Source organism: Hesperophylax consimilis, chromosome 25 (assembly GCF_061612785.1).
Source record: "Hesperophylax consimilis isolate HC1 chromosome 25, BYU_Hcon_1.0, whole genome shotgun sequence".
NCBI lineage: Eukaryota > Metazoa > Arthropoda > Insecta > Trichoptera > Limnephilidae > Hesperophylax > Hesperophylax consimilis.
The window spans coordinates 139,608-156,176 of record NC_142860.1 but is presented as its reverse complement, the minus strand read 5'-3'; the positions used below and the strand labels follow the sequence as shown (position 1 = coordinate 156,176).

Sequence of the window (16,569 nt, the reverse complement as noted above, 5' to 3'; positions counted from 1 at the left end):
AATAACATCAATGATAAAACCGTCCAATGGATAGAAAGTTATTTGAACAATCGTGCACAATTTGTTAAAATAAATGACCAAACTAGCGACCAAGAAACATCAAATTTTGGTATCCCACAGGGCACCGTGCTTGGACCAATATTGTTCATTTTGTATGTAAACGACATATTTATTCAACCATTGCATGGCCAAATTATCTGTTACGCTGATGATACAGTCCTTATAATAAAAGAAAAAACTTGGGAAAAAATTAATCTAAAAGCTACAGAAGACATAAATAATCTAAAAATATGGTTTGACAATAACCTCTTGTCGTTAAATAGTGATAAAACATATGTCATTCCTTTCGAAATTAACACTAACATTGTACCTCCAAATCTTCAAATATTCTTACATAATCATTCTCTCGCACAACACGATACTAATCACTGCCAACAAAAATGTTCACTTCTGAAAATAGCGGATAAAATTACATATCTTGGAATAATCATAGATAAAAACCTAAAATGGAAAGATCACATCGACCATACAATAAAAAGAGTTAGGAAGTTAATTCATATATTCTTACGGATACGAAACTTTTTATCAACGAAAAACCTATACTCAATATACTACGCATTAGTACAGTCTATTCTTCAGTATGCCATTATCAGTTGGGGAGCAGCTTACAAAACTAATCTGACCCCCATAGAAATTGTTCAAAAACTAATAATAAAAATTATACTAAAAAAACCTCCAGACTTCCCAACCGACAGCATATTCGAAGAATTCAAAGTTCCAACATTTAAAAACTTATTTATAAAAAATTCAATTATACAAATTATAAAAGAAAAAGATAAATACGCATTCATAACTGAAAATCGTACTAGACTTAAACATGTATTTGTGTGCCCCAAATTAAACACTTCTTTTGCACAACACCATTATACTCACCAAGGAAAATTCTTTTTCAATAACCTACCAATAGAAATCAGAAGCATTAGGAACAAAATTCAATTGTTGAACTCCATCAAAAAGTATTTTAGAGAATGTCACACTAAAAATCTTACTTGTTTTTCTTCTTACTGAATACATATATGTTTACATATTTTAGTTAACGGGTCTGATTGCCATGTGTCTATATTACCTACACATATATATATATATATTGAAATACATGATTATAGTAAATAGTAATTGTAATTATATGAAATGTATTAACTGTATTAACTGCATTGTATTAACTGTACACGTGACTTTATTTGTACATAATATGTGAAATGTTAACTCTTCTTCCATCCACAAGCTAAGGCTTTTAATGGAAGACCAGTAAAATTATAATATATTATGTTGTTTATTGCATTAATAAAAAATAAAAAAAAAATAAAAAAAAAATAAATTCACAACTATCTGATTCGCAACGCGTACAATATTTAATTGGAAAATTAACTGGAACCGCGAAAAATGTTACGTCAGGTTTAGTGCCAACTGGAGACACATACAAAATAATCTGGAATACGCTAGTCAATAAATATCAAGATAAGCGATCCCTTGCCACTTATTACCTGAATAACATATTTCATTAAAAAACCGTAGCTCACAACGCAAACAATTTGACAGTTTTTATAGAAAAATATTCAGCATCTATTGCCGCACTAAAACAATTGGGAATAGAAAACCTTTCGGATTTTATATTACTACAATGCGCTTTGCAGAAGTTAGAGTCGCAAACTGCACAAGCATTTGAGCTCTCAGTTCGAGAAATTGAGATTCCCACCTGCACGCAATTGGTGTCGTTTGTGCAAGATCAGGTCGAAATTCTGCAACGAACTTCAACAACTCGTGGACCTAACACAGCCAACACACATTCAACCAGTTCCGGTGGAACTGGACGCACAGCTCAACTCCGCACACATCATACTTACACGAGTACGCAATCAAAATGCCTCTGTTGTCAAAATGAGAACCACACGCAACTGTACACTTGTACACAATTTTTAAAATTATCACCCAAGGAAAATTTTTCCTTTGCAAAGGAAAAATCTTTGTGTTTTAATTGCTTGAGCCCGCAACATACATCTACAAAATTTAAATCAAAAGGCACTTGTCATAAGTGTCATGGCAAGCACCATACTTTTCTTCATTTTGATAAACCCAGTCAAGCAAACGCCTCATCTAATGGAGAAACTCAACCTAACGATGCAGAACCGCCGATATGTACTATGTCAGCAACCATGCGACAAGGGGCAACTACTAAAGTTCTTGCTACCGCCAAAGTTCACACTGTTGATCGAAACGGTGAAGAGAATACCGTTCGCTGTCTTCTAGACCCAGGCTCACAAAAGCATTATATAACTTTACAATGTTGTTCAATTCAATTCAATTCAATTCAATTTGTTTATTAATTTCAAAAACATTACAAAATTGTTAATTTCAAAGCGTTTTTAAAATAATTTTTATAATAAAAATTAAAAGATTAACATTTACAGTGTGTATAGCAACTATACCAGTGATAATAAAGCTTGCCTTTTAAAGGAAGCTTCATTGATGGCAAACATGTCAATATCCGAATTGATTCTGTTCAACAGCAAGATTGCTCTCCTCACAGGCATGACCATTGGCAAGTTAGTTCTGCAGGCCGGGAGATAAAAAAGTCTATGTTGTCGGTGACGTAGATAACCATCGGGAACATAGAAATGAATGCTCTCCATGATGACCGAGTTTTCAAACCATCCACGAATCAGTCTAAAGAAATGTGTAGCAATGCGCACATCTCTCCTGACCCGTAGATAGTTCATTCCGAGCATACCCAAAAGAAAGTCAGTGGGATAGAGCCACGGGTAGTAGCCATACTCCCTCATGTAGAGAAATCTCAAGAATTTCTTCTGAACTCTCTCCAACATGACAGAATACTTTACCTGGTGTGGACTCCAAATCACCGACCCACTTTCAAGTCTTCTCCTTACTAATGAATTAAATAAAACTATAAGCACCCGGTTATCTCTGAAATTCCTTGCAGTGCGTAGAACAAAGCCCAGAATTCTAAGTGAAGTGCTACATGCCGCCTCAATATGAGCATGAAATGTCAGTCTACTATCAAACATGATTCCAAGATCCTTCATTGTCGAGACACGTTTTAAACTTCGGGCGTCCATTGTATACCGGTAATACCAGGTATGACTCGCCCTAGTGAATGACAAAATTAAACATTTAGAAACATTAAACTCAATCCGACTTATTTTACTCCATTCAACAATTCTATTAATGTCTGACTGGAGTTGATTGCAGTCTTCTAAATTTAGTATTTGTAAGAAAAGTTTCAAGTCATCAGCAAAGAGAAGAAACATAGAATGCAGAATTACTTCTGAAATATCGTTTATAAATATGGAAAAGAGGAGTGGGCCTAAATTACTGCCTTGGGGTACCCCCGATCGTACAAAGAAATGGTTGGATTGGAATAGTCCATGAGACACAAACTGTTTCCTGTCTGCAAGATAGCTATCAAAAAAAGTAAGTAGTCTTATGGAGAATCCTATTGTAGCCAGTTTATTGAGTAAAACGTCGTGATTTACAGTATCGAAGGCCTTTGAAAAATCATTGTATGAACAATCTACATGATGGCCTTTGTCTAATGATTTAGATACGTAATCCGTAAACACCAATAGGTTGGTTTCTGTCGATCAACCTTTTCTAAATCCATGTTGTTCAGAAATTAGAAACGGTTCAACTTGTGGTAGTGCGAATTTATGAAGAATCGATTCGAACAATTTAGCCGGTGCAGATAGTATTGCTACCGGTCTGTAATTTTTCACAGAAATCTTTATGCCGCTTTTATAAATCGGACAAATTTTTGATATTTTTCACAAATCAGGAAATACACCAGTTTCTAGGGAAAGGTTAAATAAGAAGCTTAGTGGCAGTTTTAAAAACTCGGCACAACCTTTTAAGAAGAATACCGGAAGAAAATCTGGACCAAGTGAATGTGTATTTTTCAGTTTCTGAATTGAAGATTCTATATCCGATTCATCAATTTGACCAATATCGATATTTTGGGCTCCCTTTACATTCGACTTTGCAGCGGTATTGATATTTAGAAATGGAGACGCATTACTATACACGGATTGGAAGTGTGTTGCAAATGCGTTAGCTACATCCACTCCTCAAAAAATCCTCCGTTGTGAAAAATTAGGCCTGGCAGTCAGTTCAAGAACGCGCTTTGCAATCCAGGGTTTAGGTGGCAAAACGCAATCAATAAGAGGAAGTGTCACATTGACAATTCAATCTAGGATTGATCCCTACTTCAAATAACTCCATAACCGCTCTAGTTTTAGAAAAAATTACCGCTCATTTACCTACTTGCAAGGTGGACTTGACGTCATATAAATTTATAAATGTTCCGCTGGCAGACGACACCTGGGCAATGCCAGGAGCAATCGATTTGCTAATTAGCGTCAGTCTGTTCTCTCAACTGTTGCTACTAAATAAGATAATCACCCCCGGTTTTACAGTCGCGATTCGAACCACATTAGGTTATGTTTTTATGGGTGACGCTCCAGTAAATTCTCAACTAAACACCGCATTAACTTTCTGCGCTACGCACGAAATTGAGAACTTAATGCAAAAATTCTGGGAAATCGAAGATATTGGTTCGGAACCAGTTCACAGCCTCGAAGAAAAAGAAGCTGAAGACATTTTTAAAGGCACCACAACTCGCCTCGGGGACGGTTCTTATGAAGTGGCTTTGCCATTCAAAAGCAACCCTTGTGACTTAGGTGATTCATTGCAAGCTGCGCAAAATCGGTTTTATGCACTAGAAAGAAAATTTAATCATCTGCCAGAACTAAAACCGCTTTATGATGAAGTAATAAGAGAACATATTCATAAAGGTTATCTGTCCCAGGTGGAAGCCTTACCGTCAGAAAACGCATACTACATCCCGCATCACGCAGTTAGGCGTGAAGATAAAATGACAACAAAGGTGAGAGTGGTTCTGGACGCAAGCGCAAAGACAAAAACTGGTTTATCTTTGAACGATATTTTACACACGGGACCAAGCCTACAGAATAATTTATTTTGCATTCTTCTGATTTTACGCCTTTTTCCTATCGCAAGTTAACTTTTGTTGTCTTCTTAGTGTTAAAAAAAAGAATATAACTTGTGGATGATTTATCCCTTATTAATTAATTTAAACAATACAACTTAAAATATGTAAGTACAATTTCAAAGGGAAACTATTAAGTGAACAATACGACAAGCAAGTGCTTGGATTCGATACACGGAATAGAGTCGTCTGGAAGCTGGAGTTGGGGTTTATATAGTCCATGCTGGTGCGGTGGAGTGGGGCGTCATCTTCCTATTTTCGGGCTGCGTGTCAAAGTGTCAATGTGTCATTCCGATAATGGGGTTATTGTACCAGTGCACGTGGAACACGTGGTCTTTCTTAAATCGATCCTTTGTTTTGGGATTGCTGCGCGTGTGGCCGCGTGTTGTTTTAAGTTCATCTAAATGTTCGTTTGTTTATTAATGGTCTTCTACAAGTAGCCGTAGAAGGGTACGTGTTGATATGTCGTTTCAGGGATTGTGATTAGAGTATATCGTCCCGGTGATTGTCCTTGTCCGGATGCAACTGCTATCCATAAACTATTAAGGTTTAATAGTTTATTTTAGGCGAGATGAAGTGCTGGTTGTAATGGGCGTGCTGCGATGTCTTCCTGTAGGTGAGGGTCGTCTTGGGTGGTTAACTCTCCCCCCCTAAAATTGAAACTCCTTCGCACTGTGAAGGGTTTATATCTTCTCCAAAGGATATATCCGATGGCCGTAATTATCAAGCAGCTGGTAAGTGTGATGTGTATAGTTCCTTCAAATCCCGTCGTGGTGGTAGGGATATCGAATTCTCTGCGTGGTTCTTGTATTTCATCTACATGTAGGATGGGTAGTTTTAGTACATGTAATTCTTCCTTTGAATATGTGATGAGTAATGTTTCTTGGTTAACGATTCTTCCCATAGTGAAGGTTTTGCCTTGTATACTGCACTCGTCATTTGTTACAAGTACAGATTTGGAAATTACTATATTTTGTTGGTGTTGAGGGCATTGTGCTTGTAATGCTGTTGGTTCGTTGCGAAACAGGTACATCATATTATCTCCAATGACATGTGTATATTCTTCTGGACATATAATCTGGCGTAGACTACAGTTTTGTTCGCTGTGGTTTTCTAGTACGGTAGTTGTGCAGTCATCAATAGAGTTGAGTTCCTTGTTGCATATGCTGAGGCTGTCTGTAATAACTTGGCACTTGTGTGCATTATACATCTGCTTTCCATCTCTCAATAATCGTCTCGGTAGGAGGTGGGGTTGGAAACATTTATTGTTAGTTTTGGAAATGATGGGAATTATTTCGTTATACATATAAACGGTGCGTTCTACTAAAGTTAGAGAGAGAATAAAGTGTAAAGTTTGTTTAACTTTAACGAATTTAACTTGCAAAAAGCGTTGAATAATATCAAAATCTTTAGAAGGTAGTTGTTCAGGATTTACATGTGAAATAGATTCCATAAATACCTTCGGTTTTATAATGCTAGGGTGGTACATTCCATGAGAGGCAAACGTGATAGCTTCCGTAATTCTAGTTATTAACTCGGTAATAGTTTCCGTCTGATAAATCAAATGTGTAATCAACAAGTCTGTTTTATCTTCATAATGGTCATGGCTCATTTGAGACCAAAGTACCAATTGATTATGTGAAATATTTTTTAGTTTGCCGTAATAATCCTCCAATGTTCTTGAACTCAACGAGATTCTCTTTTCATTTATATTTTGGTTAGTTTCAATTCGTTGCACTAATTTATCCAAATCATTATCATCTAAGTTTCCCGTAATTCCTTTAATTATTGAACCGAGTCCGTTTATTAGGCCTCTTTTATTCCTATTTATAACTAAATTATCAATTATCTGATTATTATGATCTATTAAATATTTCAAACGTTCTAATCCTACGTGTGGTAAGGTTACATTGTTACATTTTATAAGTTTATCGTAATTAATTCCTAGTTGTTGCGATTGTTCAATTAGTTTAGATAAATCTAGGGTATGAATGACGTGCCACTGTCCTTCGACGGCTCGTGCATTTCCCAGGGGCGCGACGATGAAGTGCTCATTGTCTGCTAATTGGCGGATCCGTAGCGCTTGCGTCATGGCCGTCAGCCTGAAACAATTTAACACTGTCTTTGTGAATTGTTGTTAGGCCTCTCAGACTTTTATATTCAAGTACATTATGTGGTAGTATTTTAGTAATAGTGAACGGTCCTTTAAATTTATTTTTATGTTTACCCCGTGCGGTAACCTTTATAAGTATCTGTTGTCCCACGGACATTTCTTGCTGCGTACGTGTTTTGTTTACTCGTTCGCGTGTTTTATTTTTTGTTTTATGCTGTAAATCATGTATCAATTTTTTGAGTTCTTTACATTGATTTGTGTGGTCGGCTACGTAGCTTTGGGTAATCACACCATTAGGTTGTGGTACTCTGTTCCCATGACAAAAGTGTACCTCGTTTGGTGTATGTTTAGTTACACCATGTATGTTATTATTATAAGCATTCAAGGCTAAATTAATTTGGGTTTCGGATGTTACGTTCGGTATTGCCGTGCGTATTAATCTCAATATTTCTGTCAGAGTGGAGTGAAAGCGTTCTATATCAGCTTTTGATTGTGAATGACCAGTAGTAGTCACATGTGTTTTAATATTGTACGTTTCTAATAACTCTCGTGTCGTAGTGGACGTGAACGTGGTTTCACGATCTAAATGTATTTCTTTCGGTATACCGATTAACGAAAATATTTTAACAAGTATTTCACATATGGCGACATTGTTGTCGACAGTGATTAAAGTACAAGATGCCCATTTAGAGAATCTATCTACAATGGTTAAGAATTTTTGACGTCCGAAATGGTAAGTATCAATCTGCCATATTTCCATTGGACAATTGGGGGTAACGGTAGCCTCTAATGGGGCAGACTTTGGGTGTCTTTCGTATTTAGAGTTTTGACATATTATACATGTTTTTAAAAAATCTTTTATTTTGGTCCGCATGTTATTGAAATAGTGCGTCCGTTTTATTTTACTAAGTAAGGCATCTAGGCCCATATGACGTTGGTTCTCGATATGCGTCGAACGAATTATTTCTTTTTGTTCTTCTAAATTTATGGGTTCAATCTTAACATTTGTGAAACGTATTAATTTTAACGAGTTCTTATCAATATTTTTTCTATAGCATTCGCTTAAACACTCATATAGTCTATCATTATTTATAATTACTGCGTATTTATCCTTATCTAAACATGTTTTAATCAATTTTAAAAATACCGCTTCCGCATTTGCTAAAGGAATGCACCATACAAGGTCCGTACCTTTTTCTTTAGCTCTTAAACTATTCTTCTCAATATCGCTTAATTCGATAAAAATCCTATTCATACGCGGGGGTGGGTGTTCGTTACGAATTGGGATTCCACCCTCATGGTCATCCACATTGCTATGCACGGTGTCAGTGACACTCTGGGCACCCGAGGTGGCTTCTACTCGTAATGAATCGTGCTCCTCACCGTCCTCACTATAATGAATTTCGACCCTTGAAAGTGCGTCGGCTACATGATTATTACAACCTCGCTTATGTCTAATTGTATAATCATATTCTTGGAGTTTAAGTCTCCACCTAGTAAGTTTAGCATTGGGTTCTTTCAATTTGGTTAACCATACTAACGGTTGATGATCCGTTTCTATAATAAAATGTTTACCATAAATATACGGACGGAATTGCTGGAGGGACCATAGTATACCAAGCAATTCTTTTTCCGTCGTATTATACTTGGTTTCCGTTTTCGACAGTGTCCTAGAAATATAGGCAATAGGTTGAGATTTTTGGCTCAACACAGCCCCCAGAGCAATGTTACTTGCATCTGTGGTTACAGTGAATTCTTCGTTAAAGTCGGGATATTTTAATATTGGGGCATTCATCAGTAATTCTTTACATAGCCTAAATGCATTTAAAAACTTTTCGTCTTGGTTATTTATTTTTACGTTTTTTCGGGTACATTCTGTGAGTGGTTTCGTCACTCTGCTTAAATTTGGGGCGAATTTACGGTAGTAACCGATTAGTCCTAGAAAAGATTTTATATCCCTGACTGTCTTTGGTAAGGGAAATTTTCTTATAGCATCAAGTTTTGCGGGATCAGGTTGCAGTCCATCACCATTAAGAATATGGCCTAAGAATTTAATTTCTTCCTTGACAAATTCACATTTATTGATATTTATTTTTAAATTTGCTTCCCGCAGGGCGTTGAAAACTATTTCTAAGCGCCTGAGGTGTTCTTCTTCGTCGTTGGCATATACTATAACGTCATTTAAATATACCAAACATATTTTCCCTATGTATTTACGTAATACATTATTCATCATACGCTGAAATGAAGCAGGAGCATTTTTTAATCCGAATGGCATTCTAACAAATTCGTAGTGTTGATTAGGAATAGTGAATGCTGTCTTTTCTATGTCTTGATCGGACATTTTGATCTGGTGGTACCCACTTGTCAGATCTAAAGTTGAAAAGTATTTATTACCATGTAACTGTGAAAAAATGTCTTCGATGTTTGGGAGCGGAAACTTGTCACTACGTGTCTGTTCGTTGAGTTTCCGATAGTCTATGACCATCCTCCACTTTTTTATACCCGATTGGTCGAGTTTTTTCTCGACGATGTGGACAGGGCTTGCCCAAGGCGAATCGCTTGGTCGGATGATTCCATCCTTCAGAAGTTGAGCGACTTGTCTTTCAACTTCAAGCCTCTGTTCGTACGGTAATCGATAAGCGCGTTGATACACGGGCTCTTCTTTAAGTAATTTTATTTCATGTTTTACATGAGGTGAGCAATTAACTACCAGTTCTTCAGAGAATAAATCCCTATTTTTCTCCAATAACTCATCAAGTTTACTCATATCCATTACATGGAACAACTGAACTTGTTTGGTTGGAGTTTTTAAAATATTATTTGAGTTGTTTAAAATTAATGTTGCATTCATTAATTTTAACATATCTATTCCCATTAACACATCGTATTTATGGGAAAAGTCAAAAATATAAAAACGCATTTCAGCATTATTATTGCCGAATACTTTTCTCCAAAATGGCGTCACGACTGTACCTCTATGGGCGGTCGTAGAGTGCGCTGTTTGTACAGTAAACTCTTCATTTATATATCTACAGTCACGAAACAATCTATTATATACATTTTTAGTCATGAATGATTTGGAGCTTCCCGTATCAATCAGAATTTTCATATTTAATGGCGCTACTATATATGGTAGGCCATTATTGATATGATTCAGGTGGATTAGGTTTCTCGGGGAGATTCTTGGTCTTCCCAAAAATCCGGCCGTTCCTGATCATTGCTGTCGGTATAGAATAGCTCCTGCGCCGTACGTCCGTTGCCGAGGTCGATGACCGGGCCTTTAGGAGGTCGGGACATTGGGGCCGTTCTCATACTGACATCACCGGCACGTGTCTGGTGCGTATTAAAATTGTTGTTGTTATTTCCGTGCCACGGGCGGTTTTGTCCGAACTTATTATTATGCGTCTGGTTATTATTATGCCACGGTTTATTATTATAGTTATTGTGATTAAAATTATTATGTGGTTTGAACGAGCTTTGCGTTTGCGGAGTAAAAGGTTTATTTGATTGTTGTCCTGGCCGCATAAAATTAGATGGTCCTGCTTGTGGAAACACAAGATTTTGTTTAGACCGCTGGTGGAGCTCGCCATGGGCCTCCAACATCCTTATTTCTGTGCACAGGGCATCATAATTTTTTGTTAAGTTTGCGCATTTAATGTGCGTTGGCATGAGGTTTAATAAAGTATTTCGAGCCGTATCTTTGTATGGTTCCATCAATATGTGAGCACTAGGCCCTCCATATTGATCGGAAATTTTAATTTTAATCGAAAAGAGAATTTGGTTGATCTCATGGATCGTTGAGGAGAAATCCTTCTGACCGCGGTTGAAGTTTATCAATTCTGTTTGTAATAACGTCACAGACTTATTGTCCCCACATTCATTTTTCAATGTTTCTAATATTGTTTCAATATTGTTATCATGATCGCTCATGAGAATTACGTGAAGTGCTTTCCCACGTAATCTTGAGATTATTTTCTCAACATTATTTGGCGTATTGCCGTTTCGAGTAATATACCCCCTGGCTGATTTTATAAATAAATTAATATCTTGAGGAGAGCCACTGTACTCCAATATCGATTCCGAGTATTGGGGAGCGGGCCTCTCATTTGGCTGTGCCATTTTAATAAATTAGAAATATACGAAGTGACTTTTAATTAAAAAAAAATAGTTTTCTCTCTAACCTTTTGGATAAGGAAGGGAAGGGATCTATCGTACGTATGGGATAGACGATCAATTGAAAAATGTACTCACAGAAGTATTGATGCGATGATCTTCATTGCCTAGTTAACGAATTTGTTTGGTGTGTGGTCCTCTTCGCGTCGAGATATTAAAGAATATCTAAGAAGTCCTGGCTACGGCCAAGTTTAACAGCTTCTTCGAAATGACCCACGTACTGGGCGCCAGTTAACTTTTGTTGTCTTCTTAGTGTTAAAAAAAAGAATATAACTTGTGGATGATTTATCCTTTATTAATTAATTTAAACAATACAACTTAAAATATGTAAGTACAATTTCAAAGGGAAACTATTAAGTGAACAATACGACAAGCAAGTGCTTGGATTCGATACACGGAATAGAGTCGTCTGGAAGCTGGAGTTGGGGTTTATATAGTCCATGCTGGTGCGGTGGAGTGGGGCGTCATCTTCCTATTTTCGGGCTGCGTGTCAAAGTGTCAATGTGTCATTCCGATAATGGGGTTATTGTACCAGTGCACGTGGAACACGTGGTCTTTCTTAAATCGATCCTTTGTTTTGGGATTGCTGCGCGTGTGGCCGCGTGTTGTTTTAAGTTCATCTAAATGTTCGTTTGTTTATTAATGGTCTTCTCCAAGTAGCCGTAGAAGGGTACGTGTTGATATGTCGTTTCAGGGATTGTGATTAGAGTATATCGTCCCGGTGATTGTCCTTGTCCGGATGCAACTGCTATCCATAAACTATTAAGGTTTAATAGTTTATTTTAGGCGAGATGAAGTGCTGGTTGTAATGGGCGTGCTGCGATGTCTTCCTGTAGGTGAGGGTCGTCTTGGGTGGTTAACTCGCAATATCCGCCGACGTTCGTCAAATGTATTTATGTATAAATGTTCGCAAAGAAGATCGTCGTTATCAACGAATTTTATATAGATTCGATCCTCAAAAGCCGTTTCAGGCTTACCAATACAATCGCTTAACATTCGGTCTTAAATGTAGTCCGTTTTTAGTCCTTCGAGCAATCAAACAATTAATGTTAGATGAAGGCGCTCGCTTCCCTCTTGCAAGGGATATTATTAATAGAGATGTTTATGTAGACGACATCGCTAGCTCTGCTTTAAATGAGCAAGAAGCTATCCGCGCGGCTGAAGAGTTGATTGAGCTCTTCCAGTCAGGAGGTTTTCAACTCGCTAAGTGGGCATCCAATTCCAGCACAGTTTTAGAAAACGTTCCATTGGAACTTCGCCTGTTGCAAAGTGTAATTTTCGATAGTGATGCATCGCTAAAAATCCTTGGGCTACGATGGCATCCTTCGGATGACATTTTCGCATTTGAAGTTACTCCAAACATTCGAACTTGTACAAAACGCAATATTTTATCATCTGTCGCTAGATTCTTTGACGTGATGGGTCTGGTAGCACCTATAATTGTACAAGTCAAGCTTCTAATAAAGGAGCTGTGAAATTTAAAAATCGATTAGGACGAAATCCCACCCGCAAGGATGTCACAACAGTGGCAGCAGTTCAACGCGGAATTGCCGCCAATATCGTCAATTCGTATTCCACGTCATATAGGAGTTACGAAAGGATGCACGTTAATACTTGTTGGATTTGCGGATGCAAGCGAAAAGGCATATGGAGGAGTGGTATACGCTCATGTGACCACTCCTGATAACCGAATTAAGGTTCAATTAGTTTGCGCAAAATCAAAGGTAGCACCGCTAAAAATCGTCTCCTTAGCACGCCTAGAATTATGCGCTGCATTATTGTTATCGCACTTGTTAAAAAGGGTAATTGATAATTACTCCGCGAGGTTTACTATTCATTCAACATTTGCCTTTTCTGATTCGACTGTAACTTTAAGTTGGATTCATTCATCACCTCACCGCTGGCAAACTGAGGATAGTCGAATTTGACAGTCGTCATCCTATTTTATTACCCGCTCGTGATCATATAGTTGATTTAATAGTAGATTATTACCACATTAAGAACTTGCATACGGGACCTACCTTACTTATGTCTCTGTTGAGGCAAAGGTTTTGGATACTTTCTTCGCGCAATTTGATTCGGAAACGCGTGCATCAGTGCAATACATGCTTTAAAGTTAATCCCAAACCGCAATTCCCAATAATGGGAGATTTACCCGCTTGCCGCGTCCGCGAAGCTAAGGCCTTTCTGCACACGGGGGTCGACTACGCTGGGCCGCTTCAAATAATCCCGCATAGACGTCGGGGTGTTAGAAGCCAAAAGGCATACATTTGCTTATTTATCTGTCTGGTTACCCGCGCGGTTCACATTGAACTCGCTTCAGACCTCTCGACCGAAGTCTTTCGCAACGCGTTCAAACGTTTTCTATCCCGTCGAGGGCCTGTAAAGGTAATGTATTCTGATAATGGGACGAATTTCGTAGGAGCTAAATCGCATTTGAAGGTTTTATTCGAACTTTTAGAGTCACCGGACTACAAGAAAGAATTCTCAGAAAATTTGTTGGAAAACCGTATCGAGTGGAAGATGAATCCTCCACAAGCACCCCACTTCGGTGGGATCTGGGAGAGTAACATTAAGTGCATTAAATGTTACTTAAATAAAGTTGTGGGTACATCTCTTCTCACATACGAAGAGATGCAAACGGTTCTTTATCAGATTGAAGCTATTCTAAATTCACGCCCATTATCAGTGCTCAGCGTTACCGATGTTTCGGCTCCATTGCCTTTAACACCCGCGCATTTTTTAACGCTCACTCCATTACAATCTTTACCCGCTGCTAATTTGTCAGATGCGCTAGTAAATTTGCTGCAACGAAAACATCTTGTCGATCGTCTCGTCCAGACTTTCTGGAATTGATGGCAAATGGAGTATCTGAACACGTTGCAATCGCGTCAGAAATGAAATACAAATTCGAATCCAATAACGAAAGGCACCGTGGTAATAATTAAGAGTGACAATATCGCACCACTTGTAACAATTTTATATGGAAAAATCCATGATTAGTTATGCCCAAGAGCAACACTAATAAAAATGTAAATCAAATATGGATTGTGTGTATTCTGAAATAAAAAAATATTCAATCAACTGTAAATTAAAGAAGGATGAGTTTAACAAATAATCGTTTATTCAGAATGGAAGCTAGTACAATATAAGGTTAATTAAATAAATTAAGTAGTAAAGGAGACTCAATTTTTTAAACTAAAGGATTCTCAGGGCCGTGTGCAGGACTCGAAGAGCATCTGCATGTTGAATTTTATAAATGAAAGTCATCATAAAAGTTAAGAGGTTAATTATATAAAGGGCGCCATTTATTTCTTCTAGAAATAAAAAGATTTAAAAGGATAAAGATAACCCGAAAAACTATCTAAAATTAAATGATGATTTACGTGAAAGCTTCTTCCAACCCGCCATGTTGTGGTACTGGTCGCCGATGGTTCCGCAAGTCACAAGTAGTCTGCTCCGCTCCCAAAATCTGACTGGCTGGAGAAATGAATGATTCTCCTCTTCTCTGCGCAATGTGCTGCGCAGCTCACGGGTAGCAATAAAGATGTCTCTCATCGATCGATATCTTGAAGAATCGATCTCAGTCCGGGGTTTGTAGTTTTCTCCGTTACATTACCCCTCCACCAAAGAAAAGAACGGACCACCTGGCTCCGAAGCACATGACTGCATTAGATTTCTTCCTGGTGTTGGTGGTGTAGAGGAACCCTCAGGCGTCATAGTTTTGCTTCAATAGATGTGTATAGTTACAAATGTTGAGATTTCCATCCTCCAAATTGAAGCAGTTAAACTAGTAGACCATCTACGATGAAAACAGGGAATATCAGCTTGAAATTGTTCTGTAAGCAGCAGCAGCAGTCTCAAACCATGAAGACTTCCAAAGATGATGGTGAAAATATAAAAATCTTGTCTTGTTAGCAGATATTTTTGAGCAGCCAGTTCCGCTTCTTCAGGGTGAGCGAGTCAATTTCTTTTCCCTAAATAATTATCTACCTAACGGGTTAACCAACAAAAAACAAGATTATACAGAAAAAAAAAATTCATAAAATGTTGAAAACCGAAAAGCCTTTCAAAAGGAAAACACAGCAGCCCTTTTACTATAATGTAGCAAAATGACAAAAATTCTAGTAACAGAATGTGAACCTGGAGAAACAATATTTTTAAGTTTTTTTTTTATTAAAATGAAATTCAAAAGAAAATTTATTTATTAAAATGTTTTGTTAGAATTAACACCATCTAGTTAATTATCCTGCAAGCATATTGATATCAAGGACCCAAACCCAATCAATAGATCTAAGACAAAACCAATTGAAAAATAAATAAATCGATATTAAATAACAACTTTTAAAAACATCCGATAGATGTCAGCTCTGTAAAAATTCGGAAGAATTTAATAAAATATTACTAGTACTAGTGTTTTAAAACCAAACAAAAGTTCAAATAGAATAAACTTTTTTAAGAATTTAAGATATTTGTGTAGATATCCAAAACAAAATTCAATGCGAAAAAAAAAAGCCCCCATAAAACAACAAACTAATTCATTATGCAAATATCAGAATTGTAAGGATGTTTGCAGAAGGAGTTAAATGAACGCACAACATATAACATTCAACAAAAAACATTAATTTACTCAGGTACAAGATTATTAATTTGCGATGCAAAATTAATACAAAAAACTCAGTACCGTTTATTTCGCCAACTTGTTAAAACTGATCCCCGAAGGTTAACAGTTAATACGAAAAACAAAATTACTTTTTGGTAATCAGAAAATTACTCAGAAAGTCTGATTAATTTAGTATTGATGGTTTTGTACCTCAGATCCTCATAAAGAGAAGGTAAACCTAATCAATATATAAAAAATACCACGTGACGTTCGTATTTAGTACGCGCATATGAACGTAAATAAAACTTCTACCAAGATTTCACACTATCAAATAGTATCAAAACAATATCAAATAGTACATGGCCTCCCCGTAACCTCAAAACTCTTCAGTGACAGGGTCCCCATGGACTAATGATAAAAAAGACAGGAATCAAACCTGAAAGTACAATATCGTACTATCGCATATCAACAATGCATACAAAACAAAGCCTATCACAAGACTCGTGTATATGTGGGATAATAACAGTTCTCAGCGGTTGTAACAACTTGTAACTGTTTCCACTAGATTGACAAAACATGACAGTACATGACATTAAC

At 37.1% G+C, this 16,569-nt stretch overlaps 1 protein-coding gene across 1 annotated transcript in view; it reads right to left on the bottom strand.

Moving 5' to 3' along the window:
* The window catches only part of LOC149411415 (farnesol dehydrogenase-like), a 43,508-nt gene extending 28,400 nt beyond the window's left edge, over positions 1 to 15,108 (bottom strand). Inside the window, exon 1 of the mRNA XM_089646654.1 lies at positions 14,756 to 15,108. Within this exon, the coding sequence (XP_089502780.1) occupies positions 14,756 to 14,927 (172 nt within the window). The 5' untranslated portion in view covers positions 14,928 to 15,108. The remainder of the gene's footprint in view (positions 1 to 14,755) is intronic.
* Between the last annotated feature and the right edge of the window lie 1,461 nt (positions 15,109 to 16,569).